This window comes from Nuphar pumila, chromosome 4 (assembly GCF_984573655.1).
Source record: "Nuphar pumila chromosome 4, dmNupPumi1.hap1.1, whole genome shotgun sequence".
Classification (NCBI taxonomy): Eukaryota; Viridiplantae; Streptophyta; class Magnoliopsida; order Nymphaeales; family Nymphaeaceae; genus Nuphar; species Nuphar pumila.
The window spans coordinates 120,103,461-120,124,600 of NC_143252.1; the positions used below are offsets into that span (position 1 = coordinate 120,103,461).

The 21,140-nt window shown below is 41.8% G+C and overlaps 1 protein-coding gene across 4 annotated transcripts in view; it reads right to left on the reverse strand.

The window, feature by feature from the left end:
• Nucleotides 1-1,010: 1,010 nt before the first annotated feature.
• The window catches only part of LOC149840819 (uncharacterized), a 37,260-nt gene continuing 17,130 nt past the window's right edge, over nt 1,011-21,140 (reverse strand). For 3 of the 4 annotated variants that reach the window (XM_090004556.1, XM_090004557.1, XM_090004559.1), the window contains 5 exons: nt 20,270-20,371; nt 4,060-4,169; nt 3,699-3,786; nt 3,300-3,490; nt 1,011-1,529 (listed from right to left, as the gene is read on the reverse strand). In XM_090004556.1, coding sequence (XP_089860682.1) covers nt 1,328-1,529; nt 3,300-3,490; nt 3,699-3,786; nt 4,060-4,169; nt 20,270-20,371 — 693 coding nt within the window. In that variant the 3' untranslated portion in view covers nt 1,011-1,327. The remainder of the gene's footprint in view (nt 1,530-3,299; nt 3,491-3,698; nt 3,787-4,059; nt 4,170-20,269; nt 20,372-21,140) is intronic. The other variant, XM_090004558.1, reaches the window with a different exon arrangement.

The window sequence follows — 21,140 nt, forward strand, 5'->3', positions numbered from 1 at the left end:
AAAGAAAAAAATCAAAGTTAAAATGTGACAAAAAGTACTTTCTAGAATTTAAGTTTAATATTTGAAAGCAACTATTTTCTTACTTTAATAAATAACTAGGGATGTAAACGTTTTTTATGGTACTTAGACATTTCAATCATCCGCCTTTCAAAAAGGTCTAGCCAAAACCAAATGGTTGCATGTTTCTAGAAGTGTGTCTGAATGGGACATTATTTTGTGGAAATATAACAAGTGATTTACATTATTGCATATACCCGTCATATGGGAGGTAATGGAGCGTGGGTCCAGCTTTCTTGATCCACTGTGTGCAGGTAACACTATAGTTATTAATTATTATATTTTTTATTTATGAGACAACTTGATTGCCTAAACAGCAGAAGCATACTTTTTGTTTTCAGAATCATCCATAAATGTTGCAATATGACTAGGTCAATCTAAATCGGTGCCACTATGTTTTGCATTTTTTTATTAAATTAGACTATATTCATTTAATTTAGTATACTTGGTCCGCATTGTATTTGTGGATAATTGAGCAGATGCTATGCACAACTCCAAAAAACATACGGACCTCAAGATGGGAAAATAGAGGGAAGAAAAAAATGGAAAATGCTTCACTGGCGATATATTTGTTGTCGCCAGTGAAATCTGTGGGTTCTGCGCCAGTTTTTTATAGGGTTCTACGGCATCGTCCCTTGCTGAGCCAGAAAAGGGGTCTTTACAATGGCGCAGCGGGATCTGGCGCCACTGAAAGTTTTCTTTGGTGCAATCCTTAGATGCACCAGAAAAACGAGTTTTACAATGACGCCACCAACATGCGACACTAACTACATTTTGGCAGGATCAGCCCACAAGGGCTCCGCTCATCTGGTAGGGGCAACTTGTGAATTTGTTTAATTCTTCAGGCAAACAGCAGCTCAATCAATCCTCAAATCATAACACGCCAACCAGAAAAATGATTCTCAGAGAAAAAAAAACGAACATATGGCACAAATAAAAGCGAGGAATATCATGTGCTCAATTGCTGTGAATAAGAATAGATTAAATTATGAAAGTTTACAACAAAAGTCAAGTTACACCAACCAAAGTCCCTGCGTAGCTTCTCCACTGAAAACAGGGTTACCGCCAAAAAGCACCAACAGAACCGAAAATATCATAGGCTTTATGACTTCAGGCAAAAACTTGTTCCTTAGAAGAATATTATGGACAAAAGTACCACGGGAACACAAAGTTCCATCCATCTAGAACTTTACAAGAAGCTTGATGGTTCTTCAAGTTAAATAGGTTATGGATTGAGTCATCTCATCTTGTCCTCACAGAAGCAGAAATGTTAAGCAGGCAACAGGGAAGCAACATAAGCACCATCTTTATATCTCAGTCCTTGAATACAAGCTGATCTCAATGACATGTTCACCACAGCATTCATGAAATTGAAAGCACTGAGATCTTCTGATGAACTTTTCCCATGAGTATTTCGACAAATATCATCAAGGGCTACATTTAACCCACTTGAAAGAGGATCCACAATAAAGCTGCAACAAAAACATTTATTACTTCAAGCCAAAACTTGCATCCACAGCATTATCCCATGGATTGGAGAACCTATTGAGACTTTTTGTAAGAAACTAGGGATGTAAACGGGTGGGACTCAGGTTGGGTTTAGGTATTACCGAGTCCAACTTAATCAGATCTAGCACAATCGGATTTGGATTCGGATTTAGAGTCAGATGGGGATCAGCCAAAACTGAATTTGAATCCAACTTTCTTAAAATCCGATATTGACATTTACTCAAGTTTGGACTTTAGTTGACTCAAAATTTTCTCAGATTTGGGTACAAAACTTTATACTGAATCTGGATGCAATTATTAATCGGATTCCATTTTGGCTACAGAATCTGGCTAACCAGATTTAGATTTGGTCAGATATCTGAACCGAATCCTAAACATTAAAATCCCTATAAGAAACTGATTGATTCACTTATAGTTCAATAAAAGTAACAAAGAAAACAATGGTACTGTAGCAGTGGCATGTGTACGTCAAACTTTACTTAGCATGTGTGTACCATGTCGACATGACATGATACCAAACACATTACGACACTTCACGGACATAGTCAACAGTGTCTGTAATTTTATCTATTTCTTTTTATGATATTGATTGTTGATTTTGCATTTACTTACATTTTTTTTCTAAATTTACCATTAGAGAGAGAGGTTAGTCTATTATACTATTAAAGTGTCATAGTAGCTCATTATGCGCAGGCCTTGGATTAGGGCAGACCCTATTATAAAAAACTGGCTCTCACCTGGGCATAATCAACATGATCTATTACTAATTTTAGCAGATTTAATCAAATAAAGATCTTAAATTTTCAAAGACAAAAATGTCGAGTGCAAATTGCACTAGCATAACACACCCATAAACCATCTATCCTGCTCAGAATACCAAGATTCAAATGAATCGTTTTGGGCATCCTAATGGCCAGACCCAAGCCATGAAAATATAATCTAGTTGTGTGTGCACGAACGTGTGTCAGAGAGAGAGAGATTGTGTATGCATACAAGGTGCGTGTATATTTGGTTCTGAAGATTTAGTTAACCATAGTATTCATTGTTCTTAAATACAAATTAATTTGTTGATTAGAAATGGAATTTAAGAAATAATCATGCATCAAAGAAGATGTTAATGGACTCAAGACGCCTGTTTCAGTGTGTGAAAGTTTCTCTTTTGAAAAGTTCATTCAGTGAATGGAAAGTTATCTTATTAAAATTCAAACATTCATTTCGAGCAAGATCCAATATGCATGTTACATTAAAAGCATGCATTAAAAAAATTTAGATGATGGTTTCTTAAAGGGGCATCTAATAGTTCCAGATTGCAGATGTGAGGGATTTGCTCAGAGATCAAACCCAAGGATCTTAGGAGGAAGGGAGGGGGTGTCAGTTCTCAGATCCTATCCTCTCCCTTTTTACTTTCACTAAAGTGAGGATCTCGGATCCTCAAACTGGCAAATCTGAGATCCCTGGCTATCAAACACACCCTAAGGAACACATTGCTGTCTAGTGTCTACCTTGGGAGAGAAATATCTAGGTAGCACACTTCCACCAAATAATGAAAGCATGGACTATCCCAAATTTAGAATTTGAGGATCAAGATCATAGGTGGTAGGTATTAGGAGAACCCTCCTTCTAGGATTCAAACAAACAGAATTTTAACATGCAATATGTTCATTTCTCCTCAACAAGAAAGGTTAAGAAAGATGAATTAATTGACCAAGCAAATGATGACAGAACTAACACACCTTGCCTCAAATGTTTGACTATCGGAGCCCATCACCTTGCAAACACGACAAATAACCCATGGTGGAAGAATTGCATCTCTGATGTCAATACTGTAACAAATGCTACATGAAGGATCTTCCTCACTCCCTGCATGCATAGATCCTTCTGTACAAAGAACTGTATCAGCTCTCTTCATCTGCTTGCACCTTACCTGCAAAACACAGCAAAGGTTCTGTGGTTCATATTTGCAAACTAGACATGCAACAGCTTGCTGCTAACCACAATCCTTGAACAGAACAATGCAACTTGTAAATCAGCGTCTTACATAGGGAGAAAAAATAAATTAAAACAAACAAAGAGAATTTGAGAATTCACTCCTCGTGATGAGTTTCTCATATAAGGGGTAAAAAAATGCCAACCTGTGGAGAATGAGAAGACGCATTCAGGAATGGCACAGGTGAATAAAGCACTGGCACATCAATGGAGGCCAGGGAGCTCAAAAATGACCTGGTAAAGCAGTAGATACATAAGCCAAACAAGAAAAGTGGTGAAGCACTCAAGAATGTGTTAAGCAAAACAGAAGCATGATTCAATGCTTACAAGAGAAGCAATTGTGAATCTACAAATACTTGTAATAATTTAGATGAATGAATACAGTGAGATGGTTTAATCATATATAACACTAGAAAGTTGAGACTGAATGGGTATAACTAAACAAAATAACACAAATTAACCCAGAAAAAATGAAATGGCAAAAATATCAAGGAGATTTTGATATACCTGTAATTCAACAAAAAGTCATACAACCCATGGACATTTTCATTTCCAATAAATGCAAGCAATGACTGAGAGCTGTTGTCTACATCATACATAAAATCTCGATGACAAGTCTGCACAAATAAAAAAAGAAAACATAAGCTGCCAATATGGCACCAATGGGGTTATTTCCATAAGCTAAAAAAGAAACTTTCGAGTTGTCATAACCCATTGCTGTCATCCCACATCACATGGACACTACGTGTCCCATGTCAACATGATATGACACCGAAAAAGACACCACATGCCATGGGACTTCATGGACACAATCAAATTTGTATTGGACATGGTCAAAACCATGTCCCCAACTTTATCTATTTCCTTTTATGATCTCAATTCTTCATTTTGTATTTTACTTTATTTTTCTTTTGAAACTTCTTAAGGATCAACTTAGGCATCAATTTTTAACTTGGATCTTCTATTAATTTTGACAATCAAAATAACTTGTTCAAGGAAGTTGCACTGAAGATGGTATTCACGCTTTATTGCTTCAAGAATTTTGAATGTGCATTTCAATAATATGCACAATTAATTTTAAGACATAATTTGCCCTTCAAAATGACTTTTTTGTAATTTTTTATATTGGTTTTGTTGTCATTTGACAAGTATACTTTATTTACTTTGAACACCCAATGTCCAACCTGCTCTCCCTTTAAAACTACTTGCCTCTTCCCTAACCTCCCATCCTCCTCACTCACCGGTTATTCACCATCACCAGAAAATTGCCGGCATCCAATCCCGCATGGGTACCAGTTTGGTCTGGCCTCCTTAAACACACACTCTCTATCTCTAAATAAAAACAAAAACAAAAAACTGCATCTCCATAATGACAAGAACCACCACCACCACGAGCTACTCTACCGGCAAGGTCAACTGAACTGCACAGGCTTGAACCTGCACTTGAGAGCACTCCTTTCTGCTATAATCAGAGAATCCCCTAAGGATATCGTCACCTTGTGAGAGATACATGCCCCAGATTTCAAACACTCAGATAATTTATGGATTTGTGTTTTTAAAGTTAACAAAATCATCAAATCTCAAGAACAAAATTCACGTTTTTAGCTGTATTTGCTTTCTCAGCAGTCATCCTGTTCCAACCTCAAGCCTACCACTAAAGAATACCAAAATCACCCAAAAGCATGCCATCATTTCACTCCAGTAGAATCCACAAAAAATTGAATTTTTATCCCAAAACCACTCAACTTATATTATTTTTATTTCAGACGTTGAAAATTGTAAAATTAAACTGAAAAACAAACTACAAAATTGATGCAATACTGAAAGTAAAATGGGCCAGGATAAACAGATTTGAAGATTTCAAAACAAGAAACTGTCTGCAATTTGAAGATTTAACAGGAGTGCACAAAAACCATTTTTGGAAATTGAAATGGATAATTTGAGGATCGCTGTAAGGCCCGGAAAAAAAATACCTTGGATTCGGGTCGGATCCGGACCCGGACCCAATGGAGGCACCGCCTCCCTCGCTGTCTTTTAAAAGACAGCGAGGCAAAGGGGGGAGGTTCTCGAAACCTCCCCTTTCCCCTCTTTGCTCTCTCGTCTCTCCCCCGACCGCCTCTCGCACTCCCTCGTTTTTGCTCGCCGACGAACCACCGCCACCGGCGATCCAGCCTGGAGACCCCTGTCAACCTGCTGTCACTTGTGACCTCCCGTCCGACCGCCCCAGAGCTCCTCCGGCGACCCCCCAGGTACGCCTCTTCTCCTCTCCTTCCCCTTTTCTTTTCTTCTCCCCTCTCTTTCTCCCTCACCTCACCATTGCGCAGGGAGGGGGTCGAGTCGCCTCCCTGCTACCCTAAATCGCAGGGGAGGGGCAAAGCCCCCCTCCCTGCAACTCCTTTTAGCGAGGGAAAGGCGGAGCCCCTCCCTGTGCCGTGTTTGGTAAGGGAGGGGCCGAGCCCTCTCCCGGTGCCCTCTGGCTGCAGGGGAGGGGTCGATGCCCTTCCCTGTGTCTCCTTAAGGCAAGGGAGGGGGTTGAGCCCCTCCCTGCGTTTCCTTACGGCAGGGGAGGGGGTCGAGCCCCTCCCTGCTCCTTTTTACGGCAAAGGAGGGGTCGAGCCCTCGTTGTGCTCCCTGTGGCCAAGGGAGAGGTCGAACCCCCTCCCTGCACCACCTTTAGCAAGGGAGAGGCCCAACCCCCTCCCTACTCCTTGTTACGACAGGGGAGGGGTCGAGCCCCTCCCTGCACCCCCGTTGTTCAGGGGAGGGGTTGAGCCCCCTCCCTGCTCCCTCTTCTTTGGCGTCAGGCAGAGGCTTCTCCCCCTGCCTGTTTGCGTGTTCGACAGGCCTATTTACGTATTCGGCAGGCAGGGGCGAAGCCCCTTGCCTCCCCCTTTGTGGCTAATGGGCAAGGGCCTAGCCCCCTGCCTTTTTGCTTCTCGGCTGGAAGGGGGCAGAGCCTCCTTCCTCTCCCCCGGCATCAGGCAGGGGCTTCGTCCCCTGCCTGTTCGCATAATCGCCAGGCAGGGGACAAGTCCCCGCCTCCTAGCATGCTCGACAGACAGGGGCAAAGTCTCGTGCCTCACCTTCGTTGTTGACGGGCAGGGGCTTTGCCCCTGCCTCCTTTCTACTTTGTCAGGCAGGGGCGTAACCCTGCCTGCCCTCGCTTTCTGAGGGCAGGGGTGCAACCCCCTGCCTCCTCGTAGTTTGCTGACAGCAGGTCAGTAGGGGCTCGCAGGCCTTGCCCCTGCTTCTTACGCTGATAGTAGGTGCGCAAGGGCACGATGCCCCTGCCTCTGCTTCCTTCACGTCAGGACGATGGTAGTGTCCCTGACCTTCTATTTTTGGTGTTAGCTTGCTAAGATCGTCACTTTTGTAGCTCATACGACAGATCCCGCTCGCGCTCCACGGCCCGAGCTGTCAATCGTTTACACCCGCAGGGGCCAACAATCTTGCAACTCCCCAAGGTAGGGGAAGATTACACGAAGAACTTTGACGATTGAATTGAGTTCAATTATCTAAAAAGGACAATTAAATAAATATATATACAAATATATATTTATACGAGTCTGCATTTAACTCAAGGACGCGGTTTCACGATCCTTGTCCTTTACTTTTTGTCATGTCTTTCCTTTACCGTCGCGCTTTGCGCCTAGGCTCTTGCTTTTGCAAATGTGTTGTTACTGCCTTGCCATTGCAGATGACGCTCAGGTTTTCGCTCTTTGCATATGCCATAAAGGCATCATCGTGGAGCATGCAAGAGGCATTTATCCACTATCCCTCTTGCGACAAAAGTTGAGTCGAGAACTAGCGATACATCCTTGTCTAAGGAGAGGGATACCTCGCAAAGATCTTGGCTCTTCGAGTACGCAGTTCCTGCATAGTAGACTTGAGATTTAGGGAGCTACGCAAAAGCATCAAACTGCCCCAAATCGAAGTATTTTGAAGGATGTGATTGGCTGGTTTTGTTCGTCTATTTGACATATCTCGGATAACCCTAAATTGGGGCTCGAGCGAACTTTTTAGCGGGGGTTCTGTTGAGAAACCCATATCCCGTCTATCGAGGCCGGTATTGAGTCATGCGAGGCATGTAGATACCCCGATAACGAATGAGATTCTAGAAAATCGCATGTTGAATGTTGGCACAAGTTGCTGGTTGTTTCAAAAGATAAAGAATGTCAAAAGTAAAGTTTGAGAAACATTACATCTTTATGAAACACTTATGTTGAGGCTTTTATTGAGGAGCTATACCCCTTTCATCCTAGAGTACTTGTAGTCGTGCACTACACGCTAGTACTGCGATGATCGGATGAGATGGTCGTGTGACCTCGAATAGTGCTAAATGCATAATGTTGTAATTGTAATAAACGGCAAAAAAAATGTTTGGATCGGGTCAGATCCAGATCTGGACCAGACCCGGATCCAAAGGGGGGACGACCGCCTCTCCCGTGCCTTTTAAGGTCATGAGGCAAGGGAGGTGAGGGAGGTTCTCGAAACCTCCCCTTCTACGCTCTCCAGACTCTCTCTCCCTCACTGTCCCTCGCTTGTCTGCTGCCGCCACCTGCGACCCCCCTCCGACGCCGACGCTGCTGCCACCGGCGACCTTCAGGTACGCTCCTCCTTTTCTTCTCTTCTTCGTTGCCCCTCTTTGCTCTCTCGTCTCTTCCTCGATCCCCTCTCTTTCTCCCTCATCTTTCCGTTGCGCAAGGAGGGGTTCGAGCCACCTCCCTACTGCACTAAATCACAGAGGAGGGGCAAAGCCCCCTCCCTGCGACTCTTTTCAGCGAGGGAGGGGCTCGGCCCCTCCTTGCGCTGTGTTTGGTAAGGGAGGGGCCGAGCCCCCTCCCTGTGCCACTATTAGAAGGGGAGGGGTCGAGCCCCCCTCCCTACTCCTTACTCCCCGTGGGGTCAAGGGAGGGGTCGAACCCCCTCCCTTTGCCCACTCTTAGCAGGGGAGGGGCCGAGCCCTCCTCCCTGCCTCCTGTTAAGCAGAGGAGGGGCTCGCCCCCCTCCTCTCTGTTCCCTCTGTTCGGCAGGGGAGGGGCTGAGCCCCCTCCCTGCTTCGTGTTATGACAGGGGAGGGGCTGAGCCCCCTCCCTGCTCTTTGTGTTGGCAGGGGAGGGGTTGAGCCCCCTCCCTGCTCGTTGTTTTGGCGGGGGAGGGGGTCGAGTCCCTCCCTGCTCCTTGTTGCGGCAGGGGAGGGGGTCGAGCCCTCCCTGTGCCTCTTTTCTCGTTAGGCAGGGGCATCGCCCCTGCCTTCGCTGTTTTTCGGTAGGCCGGGGCAAGCCCCCTCGCCTCGCTTTTCCCTGGCATCAGGCAGGCCTCCGTTCGTTGTTGACAAGCAAGGGCTTTGACCTTGCCTCTCTTCTGCTTTGTCAGGCAGGGGCGCAACCCTGCCTGCCTTCGCTTTATGAGGGCAGGGGTGCAACCCCCTGCCTCCTCGGAGTCCGCTGACAGCAAGTCAGCAGGGGCTCGTAGCCCTTGCCCCTGCTTCTTGCGCTTATAGCAGGTGCGCATGTGCACTCTGCCTCTGCTTCCCTTACGTCAGGACGGCGGCAGTGCTCCTGACCTTTTATTTTTGGTATTAGCTTGCTAAGATTGTTACTTTTGCAGCTCGTGTGACGGATCCTGCTCGCGCTCTGCGACTCGAGCCGTCCATCGCTTACACTCGCAGACGCCAGTAAGCTCGCAACTCTCAAAGGTAGGGGAAGATTGCACAGAAGACTTGGACAATTGAATTAAGTTCAATTAACTAAAAAGGGACCGTTAAATAAATATATATATATAGAAATATATATATTTATACGAATACGCATTTAACTCAAGGACGCAGTTTCGCGATCCTTGTTCTTTACTTTGTCGTTGCGCATCGCACAAAGGTTTTGCGTTGCACTCCTGCTTACAGTCTTTACTTTGTCGTTGCACATCGCGTAAAGGTTTTGCGTTGCACTCCTGCTTACCGCCTTTACCTTTCCGTCGCGCTTTGCGCCAGGCTTTTGCTTTTGCATATGTGTTGTTACTGCCTTGCTGTTGCAAATGACGCTCAGGTTCTCGCTCATTGCATACGCGTTTGAGGCTTCCTCGTGGAGGATGCAAGAGACATCTATTACTTCCTCTTGCGACAAGAGTTCAGTCGGGAGCTGGCGATACACCTTCGTCTAAGGAGAGGGATACCTCGTAAGGATCTTGGCTCTTTGTGTGAGCAGTCCTGCAGAGTCGACTTGAGATTTTAGGGAGCTACGCAAAAGCATCAAAGACTGCTCCAAATCGAAGCATTTGGAAGGATATGACTGGCTGATTCTGCTCGCCTTTTTGGCATATCTCCGGTAATCCCGAATTGGGGGTTCGAGCGAACTTCTTAGCGGGTGTTTTGTTGAGCAACTTGTATCCCGTCTATCGAGACCGGCATCGAGTCATGCGATGCATGTAGATACCTCGATAGCGGATGTGATTCGAGATAATCACATGCATAATGTTGGTACAAGGTACTGATGTTTCAAAATATGTAAAGTTGATAAACTTTACATCTTTGTGAAACATTCCTGTTGAGGCTTCTATTGAGGAGCTATACCCCCCTTCATCCTAGAGTACTTGTAGTCGTGCACGACACGTCTAGCACTGCGATGATCGGATGAGATGGTCGTGCGACCTCGAACAACGCTAAATGCAAAATGTTGTAATCACATAAATGGTCTCACATTCGCCTTCACAGGCAAGATGCTCGAGTGGTTTAAAGACCACAACTTAGAATGGGTCGTTAGTTAAGCAACCCCTAACGTACCTATTCGCTTCTATGTGTCTGTCAAGGGAGAGGACAGAGCAGTACAAACTCCAATGGACAGATTGTTAACAACCACCCCACGGGCATTTGATCCGGCCTCCCCAGTCATTGGAGTTAGGGGAAAGGGGCTACATTAGTTAGCTCAACAGTTCTGCAGAAATTGAATGCATCTGTGGCACTGCCTCCTTTGGGGAATCCTCTCTCGGCTAAAGCCTTCCCTTTGGAGCGAACTCAACTAGCTATTCGGGTTATTGAAAATACATAGAATAACAGACGCCCAAACTAGTCTCAGTTGTTTCTACGTTTTGCCTGCGCGTACCCGCAAGCTAGTAATTATCGAAACATAAAGTCTGTTCACACTGGTCGTTGGGTCGTGAGATTCGCTTGCACTACGAATTCGCTTACACTACTAATTCGCTTGCTTGCTCGATAGTTCAGTATGCTACTCGTTGAGCTGTGCACGCCTGTCAAGGCGTTACTCTAGTTGGTTAAACTGCTTACGCAGTTTTTTGCGGAGTAATAAGGAGCTTCTCATACTAGTTAAATGTTTATAATAATAGCATTATGCCAGTTGCTACATATTTGCATGTGACTTGTTTTATCCCTTGGTTGAATTGTTTGGTGCTTATTGTAGAGTAGCACTTGTTAGCTTGCATCTCTTATGATTGATGTGATTGCATACCGCTCGTACGCTACGAACTGGTGGCAACTAGGAATGATGTGGCCGCTTGTCTTATAAGCTGCTTACATATTGTGATATAATTGTTGCCATATGATTCCTTATGAATGGCTTGTGATGCAATGATTTATGCCTTACGATTAATTTAATTACTTGTTGATGGACTGAGCCATTTTATGGTAATTATATGTTTTACGAGCATTGTTATGAGTGTTTGTCTTATTCAGTTGTTTTGTTTGGCTGACGGGTAGAGTTAGTTACCCTTCACCCATAGAATCAACTGGATTGCCATATCTGCGCGTTCTCATGTGTTGTTTACACATGCTTTGAGGGCCTATTTGAGGATTGCAATATTCCTTGTGGCTATAACACGATGCGTAGGATTATATGCTTCTATGTGAAGTGATACGATGCATATTGCTGATATGCATGCTTGTGCCTATATTGTGGCTACCAACCCCGAGGCAATCAATGGTTCAGAGCAGTCGATTATTGATGCATGTATCACTGAGTGGGGTATCTGTCGAGCACCTGATCTCCAAAGGATTATCTGCGAGGGCGTGTATGATCAAGACCAGGTACCCGGCTAGAGTGGTAGATTCTTTGTGAGGATGTACACTGTCCACGAACGGGTAGCCGCAAAGACGGTGAACTCCTGTGAGGAAGTGTATGGTCCAAGACCAGGTATACCATCTAGGGCGGAATTCCTTGTGAGGTTATACATTTCCCAAACCAGGTGATCCGACGTTGATATTGTCGTTTGTATTAGTGGCTATCGACCCTGAGAGCGGTCATTCGTGTTGATGCGTGTATCACAATGATTTTCATTGGATATGGCATTTGTTGGGGACCGGCTTCCCAAAGGTTTCGTTGTGGGGGTATGTATGATCAAGATCAGGTGACCCGGCTAGAGTGAGAGATTCTCTGTGAGGACATACACTATCCACGAACGGGTAGCCGCAAAGACGATGAACTCCTGTGAGGAAGTGTATGGTCCAATACCAAGTATACCCTCTAGGGTGGTAATTCCTTGTCAGGTCGTATATCTCCCGGACTGAGCGATCCGATGTGGATCTTGTGTTTTTGCTTACCATAAAAAGTTATGGTGAGCTGTGATGATCTTCTGAGATTGGTTGTGATAGCCAACTATGAATTCATAGTTTCGGCTTTCTGTTTTAGCATGATTACATGCAGGACTCAGATGTGAGAATCAGATCGTTAGCGATTTGAGTTAGTGATTACGTTTTAGACCTTCTATGGAAGGGTGAGCTTTTCTGAGGAAGTATGACGCCTTTGTGAGTCATAAGAGGTGATAGTTGGCCGCGTAAGGCCTCGAGAGATGAGAATAGATTAAGGTTGTTCAAGACAAAGCGTTTGATAGAAGTAGTGAGCAACAAACAATGTCCTGATGGTAATTAAATGCAGAGACCTCGTTCTAGGAACGAGAACAAGCTAGTTGCGTGGTGGTTCACAGCCTACGATTAATTGAATCGTATGCTGCGTTTGTTAGTTGCACTGCTTACTTGCTTTGAACTACTTACGCATTTGCACTATTGACTCGCTCGCACTACTTATTCGTTTGTACTACTTACGCGTTTGCACTATTCACCTGCTTGCATTGCTTACCTGTTTAATTGCATATCTGTTTTAAACTGCGTAACCTACTGAATTAAATGTACTTAATTCAGTTTTTTGTAGTCTCTCTTGTGCACCTACTAGTTTTTCGCGAAACTAACCCATTCTATGGGTACAGGTGATAATTAGGTACACTACGGGCGATGGCGCGATTGCAAGATGGCCTCAAGACTTCTTCTTCCTGCTCTTAGCTCGCGTCCTGGACGCTATGGATTTGTATCGGATTTTCCTTGGGATATCCGAATCTTGTGAGTTTTGGTTCTTTTAGCTAACGTGCCCAAAGTTGTCAGCTTGCCTTATGATTTATCAAAAGAAAAATCTTTCGTTGATTTCATAAAACAACTCTTAAGGAAAGAGATATTTCTAGTCTCTTGCCTGTTTTTCTAAAAAGGTTCACAAGTTTGAAATTTGGGGCATTACAGTAATCACATAATATGGTGATTGGTCGTCTTCACAGGCTAGATGCTCGAGTAGTTGAAAGACCACAACATAGAATGGGTCGTTAGTTAAGCAACATCTAACGCACCCATTCGCTTCTTGTTGTCTGTCAAGGGAGAGGATGGAGCAGTACAAAATTCCAATGGACAGGTTGTTAACAACCACCCCACGGGCAAAGATCCGGCCTCCCCAGACATTAGAGTTAGGGGAAGGGACTACCAAACATTATCCTAGGTGGTAGATCCCATGGACTTCTGCAGAAGTTGGATGCATCCGGTCACTTACCTGCCTTTGAGGAATCCTCTCTCGGCTAAAGCCATCCCCTTAGGAGCGGACTCAACTAGCTATTCGGGTTATTGAAAATACATAGAATAACAGACGCCCGAACTAGTCTCAGTTGTTTCTACGTTTTGCCTGCGCGTACCCGCAGACCAGTAATATCGAAACATGCTGTGTTTGACAGCTTATTGCGTAGTAGTTCACAGCTTACGATCAAATAAATCGTCATGTTGTGTTTGACAGTTGCACTGCTTACCTGTGTTGCACTGCTTACTTGCTTGAATTGCTTACCTGTTTTGCACGGTTACCTGTTTAACTGCATATCTGCTTTAAACTGCTTAGCATACTGAATTAAATGCTCTTAATTCAATTTCCTGTAGTCTCTCTTGTGCACCTACTAGTTTTTCGCGAAACTAACCCATTCTATGGGTACAGGTGATGATTAGGTATACCACGGGCGATGGCGCGATTGCAAGATGGCTTCAAGATTTTCTCTTCCTGCTCTTAACTCCGAACCTGAACGTTTTGGGCTTTGTAACGGATTTTTCTTGGGATATCCGAATTTTGTACTATTTGGGGAACTTCTTAAATGAAAGTGGTTTTTCCAAGTGTTTTGCAAGTAACATGGATTGTGCGTTTTGGTTCTTTTAGCTAACGTGCTCAAGGTTGTCAGCTTACCTTTCTAAATTTAATAAAAGAATAGTCTTCCGTTGATTTCATAAACAAACTCTGAAGGAAAGAGATTTTTCTAGTCTCTTGCCTGTTTTCTGAACGGTTCACAAGTTTGAAATTTTGGGGCGTTACAATCACAATCCACCCAGTTGGCAGAAAGCATTCTGAGCATATAATTGGTTGGGAAAAAATTAAAAAACAAGAATGAGATGTTATAAAAAAATCGTTCACAATGAAAGGTGAATAGGTGGGAAAGCAGAAACAAGGTGATAAATGAAGCAGAAAATTTAATCCTTTCAACAACTAGTTTACAAAAACTAAGCACCAAACAAAGCATCCAAATTCTCAAGCTGGAAATAACCAATACAAAATATTCAACAAAACCCTAAACCCCAAATCAAAAACCTTAGTTTGAGATTGTCTAGGGACGTAGAGATAGGGAGACTGCATGTACCCAATCCAAATTTAGTTCTGTGAAATTTTCGGTGGCTTTTCAGTAATGGTGGGCAGCTGGTGAGTGAGGGGGGACGAGAGGTTTGGGAATGTGAAGATGCCCTCTGGAATATGTTTCCTGCACAACCTGCAGACAAGTTTTATTGAGTACTGGCTGCAACTCTCCTTCACATCTATTTCCTTCTTTCTTCTCTTTTCTGTCCTCACGTCCTTTCAAAATCAAATTTTCTTTTCTGATAAAAGCTAAAATTCAAATCTGATTTTTTTTATCAGATCTGATATTTCAATCTTGCAAGATCTGTTTTTTCTACTTCTAGAACTAATCTCGTTAGCCTAAATCTGATTTCATGTCGGATCAGATCTAATTATTTCTTTTCTCTATTATTCATTCTCCAAAAAAAGGTGGAAAATATAAATATAGTATTGATTTTCTGCTTTCCTTCCTGTCTGGTCAGATCTGACCTTTCATATTTCTTCCTTTAAAAAAAGGGGAAGGAATATTCATATATTGCATGGACTTCTTTACATTTTCAAAAGAAAAAAGATATTCTATGTTATCTATAATCCTTGATCGTTCTAAAAAGAAAAAAAGGAGGAACAATCTCCTTTTTCTATACAGTGTGGGATTCCTCCTTCTGTATATCACGTCCTTTTTCTTATTCTTTTTAATGGTCGCAATTAATGCTTCATTTCTTAAACATCTTGTTACCGAAAAACTTGATTCTTCCAATTTCATCACTTGGAAGAAACAAATCATACCTTTCCTATGCAGCCATGATTTGATGGAACACGTTGATGGGTCGATTCTTGTGCCTTTGGAATTTGTTTCCCAATCATCTTTAGTGCAAGATGGAAGTACAGAGAAGGTCTTGAAGACTGCGATTAAAAACCCAAAATTTATTGCTTGAAAGAAAAATGATTAAACGATTGTTGCCTTCATTATAGCTACCATTTCCCATGAGGTACTTTTGCATGTTCCATCAGGAGTTCTTGCAAAGGAGTTATGAGACATTTTACACCAATGGTATGAAAAGATCTCTACCTCGAAAGTCTATCAACTAAAGGCTGAATTTGCAAAACTAAAGAGGGGTGATTCTTTTGTTGTGGAATACCTCAATAATATTAAAATCATTTTGGACCAGCTAGATGCCATAGGATCTCCTTTGTTAGATGAAGATATATGAAAAAGAACTATTAGAGGGCATGGAGCAGAATATAATATGTTTATTATTATCTACACTAGCACACTACCGCTTCCACCTTTGATCGGCTGAGGACTATGTTACTGGAACATGAGGCCATGTTTGGTTTATTGTCCAAACTTCAGTTCTTCCAAAGGAAGAGGACGTAGTCATGGACGCAGTTTTGGTGGGCGAAGCACAGGTATTTTAACCACACCTTCTCTTATCAATCAAGCCAATACTATATGTCAAATGTGTGAAAAGAAAGGCCACACATGCCCTAACTGTTATTGGCGATATGTTCCAACGTAAATTTAAAAATAAAAAAGGTAAAAAAATAAATAAATAAATTTAAAATCTCCAAAGTCAAAATCTTCAAAAAAATTGAAAAAAATTACCCTTTTCTCCAAATGGTTTTTGTTATTTGAATGGATTTTGCCATGAAGTTGTTGCATTTATAAGAAGTCCACATGCATTTTATCTCACTCTTTGCATATGCTTCTTTCTATTATTGCGAAGAGAAGGCTCAAAGGTAAAGCCATTTATGAGAAAGAAGCATAAAATGAATGAGCTTGCAATGAAATAGAAGGATAAATATTTTAGTAAAGCTTAAAAATAGTGAAAGATGAATCATCTAAAGGCATATCTAGCCTCATATTTTATGGTTTAAGATCAGAATGATCTACTTAGAGAAAAAACTCTTCATGCTAAAAGATAACAAGACTAACTTCTACTTTTCCCTTGCTTTTCATCCATTCCTTTGGTCTATTATGTTGATTAATCTATCTTATGCACTGATATCTTTTCCTTTTAAGTTTTTATTTCAAAATCCCTAAAAAGGACTAAGTTGGTCATCCTATTATATAAAGCAAAACCTATGCAGTGAAGCTTTATCCTAGGGCATGTTCTTTTACCGTATGAAAGGGAGCATCAAAAAGGAGAAAAAAAAAAGGTTCTCACAAAGAATGTTGTGAAAAGAAAAATAGAAGACGTGGAAAATGCCAATAAAAAGAAGAGAAAATAAGTCATGTCATTGGCATTGGCAGTTGCTGCTACACCATTAGTTGGGTCTCATCCACGTCTTCCAGCTAATTTTATTCAGGCTCCCACCAACGTATCTTCTTTTTCAGTGATTGGTTCTCATGACTTAGAGGCTCTTAATGCAAGTTTTGGGCAAATCAATTTTCAGCCAATCCGTGGGCTGAAAGTATGTATTCTTTTTCTTCTTCTTCTTCTTCTTCAATGGGAATGCCTCACATATCGAGAAATCACCAAGGTTGGTTCATAGACTCTGAGGCAGCAAATCACATCACCGGGAATTCAGGTAAACTCTATCATTCTGAAGCTTATTGTGGAGATGGGCGTGTGATTACTGGAGATGGAAAACACCACCATATCACTCATGTAGGCACTATTGTCATTCCTACCAGTCAAGGTTATCTTCTTTTGTCCACCATTTTTCTTGTTTCTAACCTTCAGAAAAACCTTATTTCTGTGAAGAGAATTCACACAAATCAGACACTTGCTGAGGGATGAAGATACAGGAACCTGTACGTCCTCAATGAAGGCGCAGAGTTGTCTTCATCCTTATCTAGTCACACGTTCTTTGCTTCGTCAAGTTCGGGAGTCAGTCAAGAAGATGTTTGGCATCGTAAATTAGGACATTGTAATTTCAGTTTTCTTGAAAATTTATGTAATAAAGGTTTGATTAATGTTAAGAGAAGAAGTTCTTCTTCTTGTGTTAGTTGTCGAATTTGTAAGTCATAAACTTTCCTTCTCCAGATCTAATAAAAGGGTTTCATTTCTATTTGAACTTATTCATTCAGATCTATGGGGTCCCTCTCTTGTTATGTCTTTGTCAAAATCTAAATATTATTTGATTTTCATGGATGATTATACTCATTTTAGTTGAATATACTTCTTAAAATCCAAGAACCAAGTCTTTCCCATTTTTCGTAGATTCAAGTCGTATGTTGAAACTCAATTTTCTAGAAAGATTTTAGACCTACGAAGTTATGGTGGTGGTGAATATATATCAAATGAATTTACACTAATGTCACAAGGATTCACCCAATAGGGTGCCGCATCCGCACCCGCGTCAACGCAATGCGGGTACAACACCCGATAAAGTCAAAATGACCCTGGGTGCGGTCAACCGCACCCAAGGTCATATATGTCTAAAATGGACTCGATCAACTCTAACCGAGTCCATTTTGGACTAAAAAAAACTATGAAAGGGTACCTCGAGCTCCCCACCCCTCCATTAAAAAAATGTGGGGGGGTATTGTCGGTGTTTTGTACACATTGATAGCTCTCCGAGAAACAAGTTATCTCCCAGGTCCACTGACACAGGGACTCGGCTAGCAGGGTGCCGCACCCGCGTCGACGCGACTCGATGTGGGTGCGGTCAACCCGACCCTGGGTGCATTGACCACACCCAGGGTCATTTTGGTCCATTTTTTTTGTTTTTTGTTTTTTTTAATTTTGCCCTATGAAATGGGCTGCGGATGGTCCATTTTTTTTGGTTTTTTTAAAAAAAAAAGAAAATTTGCCCTATGAAATGGGCTGCGGAATTTAAAAAAAAAATCTTGGGGGGGGGGGGGGGCTGCCCCCCTATAACCCCCCCCCCCCCGCCAGGGGTGGCCCCCCCTTTATATATATATATATATACATTTTTGCCCCTGCCACACCCCCGCACCCGGGTTTTTTGGAAGTGCCGAATCCCCGCACCCATGTGACATAGGTGTCAATTCATTGGATATGACGAAAAATATATGGGTTATAGGTGTTTTGATCATGCTGCCAATAAAGTTATTATTTCACATGTTTTTAATGAAAATGTATGTGGTAGCGTGTTACAGCCCTCCGATAGTAATCTTCTACAGTCCTTTTGGCCCTTTTCACAAAGAGTACAAAGGGCAGAAAGCAGTGTTGGTATAGTTGGGTTACCAAGGTCAGCTGATATACTCCCAACTGACAGAGATAAGCCATCTGAACTGCCACACTTTCCTTCGAACAGGTGTATACTAGAAGAAAAAACATGCAGTCTCTAGTTAATAGTGAACTAGCAACTAGTATATTGGTACAACAGCCAGCATTCATTAATAATGATTCTCAACAACAGCAAACTGAACCTATTGCTGATCACGGTGCTCATGCTTCTAATAGTGCAGCTGTTCAGCCCAATGCAGCTACTAGTCTTGATGCAGTTCAGCCGCCAGCCAGTTTAGTCAATGATAGTCTGGTTCAATCCTAAGGATCCTCTACTCATATGTCTAGTCGAAGCTAGACAACCTCCTGAAAGATGGGTTAGTTATGAATCTTTTTCGTTGGATTTCCAAATATATGTTGCAGCTCTGACACCATGTGAAGACACCCTCTGAAATATGTTTCTTGCACAACCTGCAGACAAGAGAGGAAGAAAAGGGAGAGAGATATGGAAAACTGAAGGGATGTCTTACCTTGCCTTGGGTGACGTCTATCCTTTTATATTATAAAACATGCTAAATTACAGTATTGTCCTTAAGCACATTGTACAAACATTACACATACAAATTTCTGTCTAAAACATTATTGTGCATGTTATTAAAATGCACAAATGGTTGTGCATTATAACACTTCATATATATATATATATATATATATATATATATATATATATATATATATATATATATATATATATATATATATATATAAGTAATACATCCGTGCTAAATGAAACACGCTATTAGATTTTCAGGCTTCTAAATTCTGACCATACAGATGTGATCTATATGCTTGTTTTTCATAGGAATCAGTTCTTGGAGCATTTGATTCCGATGCATGGATAGGTTTTTATAAGGTTTCAAAACTGAAAAATTAACGGCCTACAATATTCATAAATTTTTGTGGCTCCAAATACCATTTTTTTCATCCAAAAGGCATGATCCAAGTGTCAATTTCTAGTAAATCAATCATGCTGAACACATCTATGGGGTTGAAATTGCAAAAAAAAAAACACCGGAAAACTAATAGCATTTTCATTTAGTATCGTGCCCATTTAGCACAGATGTATTACCCACATACTATGTCACATAGGTGCGGATGCGGGTACGGATGCGGCACTTTTAAAAAACTTGGGTGCGGGGAGTATATATATATAACAGTTTTAAGTTAACACTACGTGTATTTGTGTGCATTTATGTATTTATATATATAATATAGATAAAAATGAACTTGATTAGGGTTAACTGAATCTACTTTTGGATAGAAATGGACCTCAGTGTGGTTGATTTCACCTAACACAAAGGAAGTTGTGTCCAAGTGTCGCACCCGCCTGGGTGCAGGTGCCACGCGGGTGCGATGCCCTATTAGAAGAGTCCGTGTGACATAGCCCCCCCCCCCCACACACACACACATCGGCATCTATGTCACATAGCTGTCACCTGACTGGCATGCGGCAAAATTTGACACCAAATAGGAGTGGCATCACAAAAAGCATAGCTGAAATGGTATCTTTTAAATAGCCACTTCTACAACCACAAGTGCTAATGCATGAAATTTCTGTTAGGAAGAAAAGTGATAAATTGTGAACTTCTTGTTAGGAAAGTGGAATGAAACCTGTCCGGGATTTCTTCTCTCGAATTCTGATAATTCATGCAGATCTTCTGCCGTAGGATTTTCGACTTTTGAGCAGCAAAGAGGCATGGTGAATCCAACGTCCTAGTTGTTTATTTAATAAAAAGAGTCAATAGACAGAAAATAGATGGTTTAGATTACAAAACATGCCATGCAAATATAAATGCACAAATATATAAACAAAGAATGCTTCAATCTATGTTTGTTCCACCATTGCAAATAATACATGTATAAACCTACCTAATACAAAAAAAACCATCAGACCATGAACAAAAGCTGCATCATAAAAAAACATGAAAGGAAATAACCTTATTGGCTAGAATGGGCCTATACCATGAGAAGCACATGCAATCCATGGCCCTTTTTCTCTTGGAGGCATATTCCATATCTTGACTAGATTTTCTCTTGTACAACTAATATTGGTATAATATTGCACTGAACTATGATTTACATGATATGTACTGCATGCAGAAAACATAGTGTTAAAAAGATCCACCAGTTGCCCACAATAAGCAACAACAGTTTCATAGATAATAATTGAAGGAATGGCAAGAAAAGTTAATTTCTTCGTGATGAGAGTATAATCAGATAGTTAGTCTGAAATCTCCAATACACTTCATTTTCTGCTTCTTTTCCTGATTTTGTTTCCCATGCCAATTCCAAATTCCACTTCCCTTCCAAGCAAACAACAACAACAACTACGCCTTCATCCCAAAGCAATTGGGGTCAGCGATATGAACCAAAAAAGAAAATCATTCTGGGTCTTCCACATGAATCCTTCTCCTCCAATCATTTCTATCCAATGCCATGTCCTTGGTGAGGTTCAAAACATTCATATCCTTTCCTATCATCT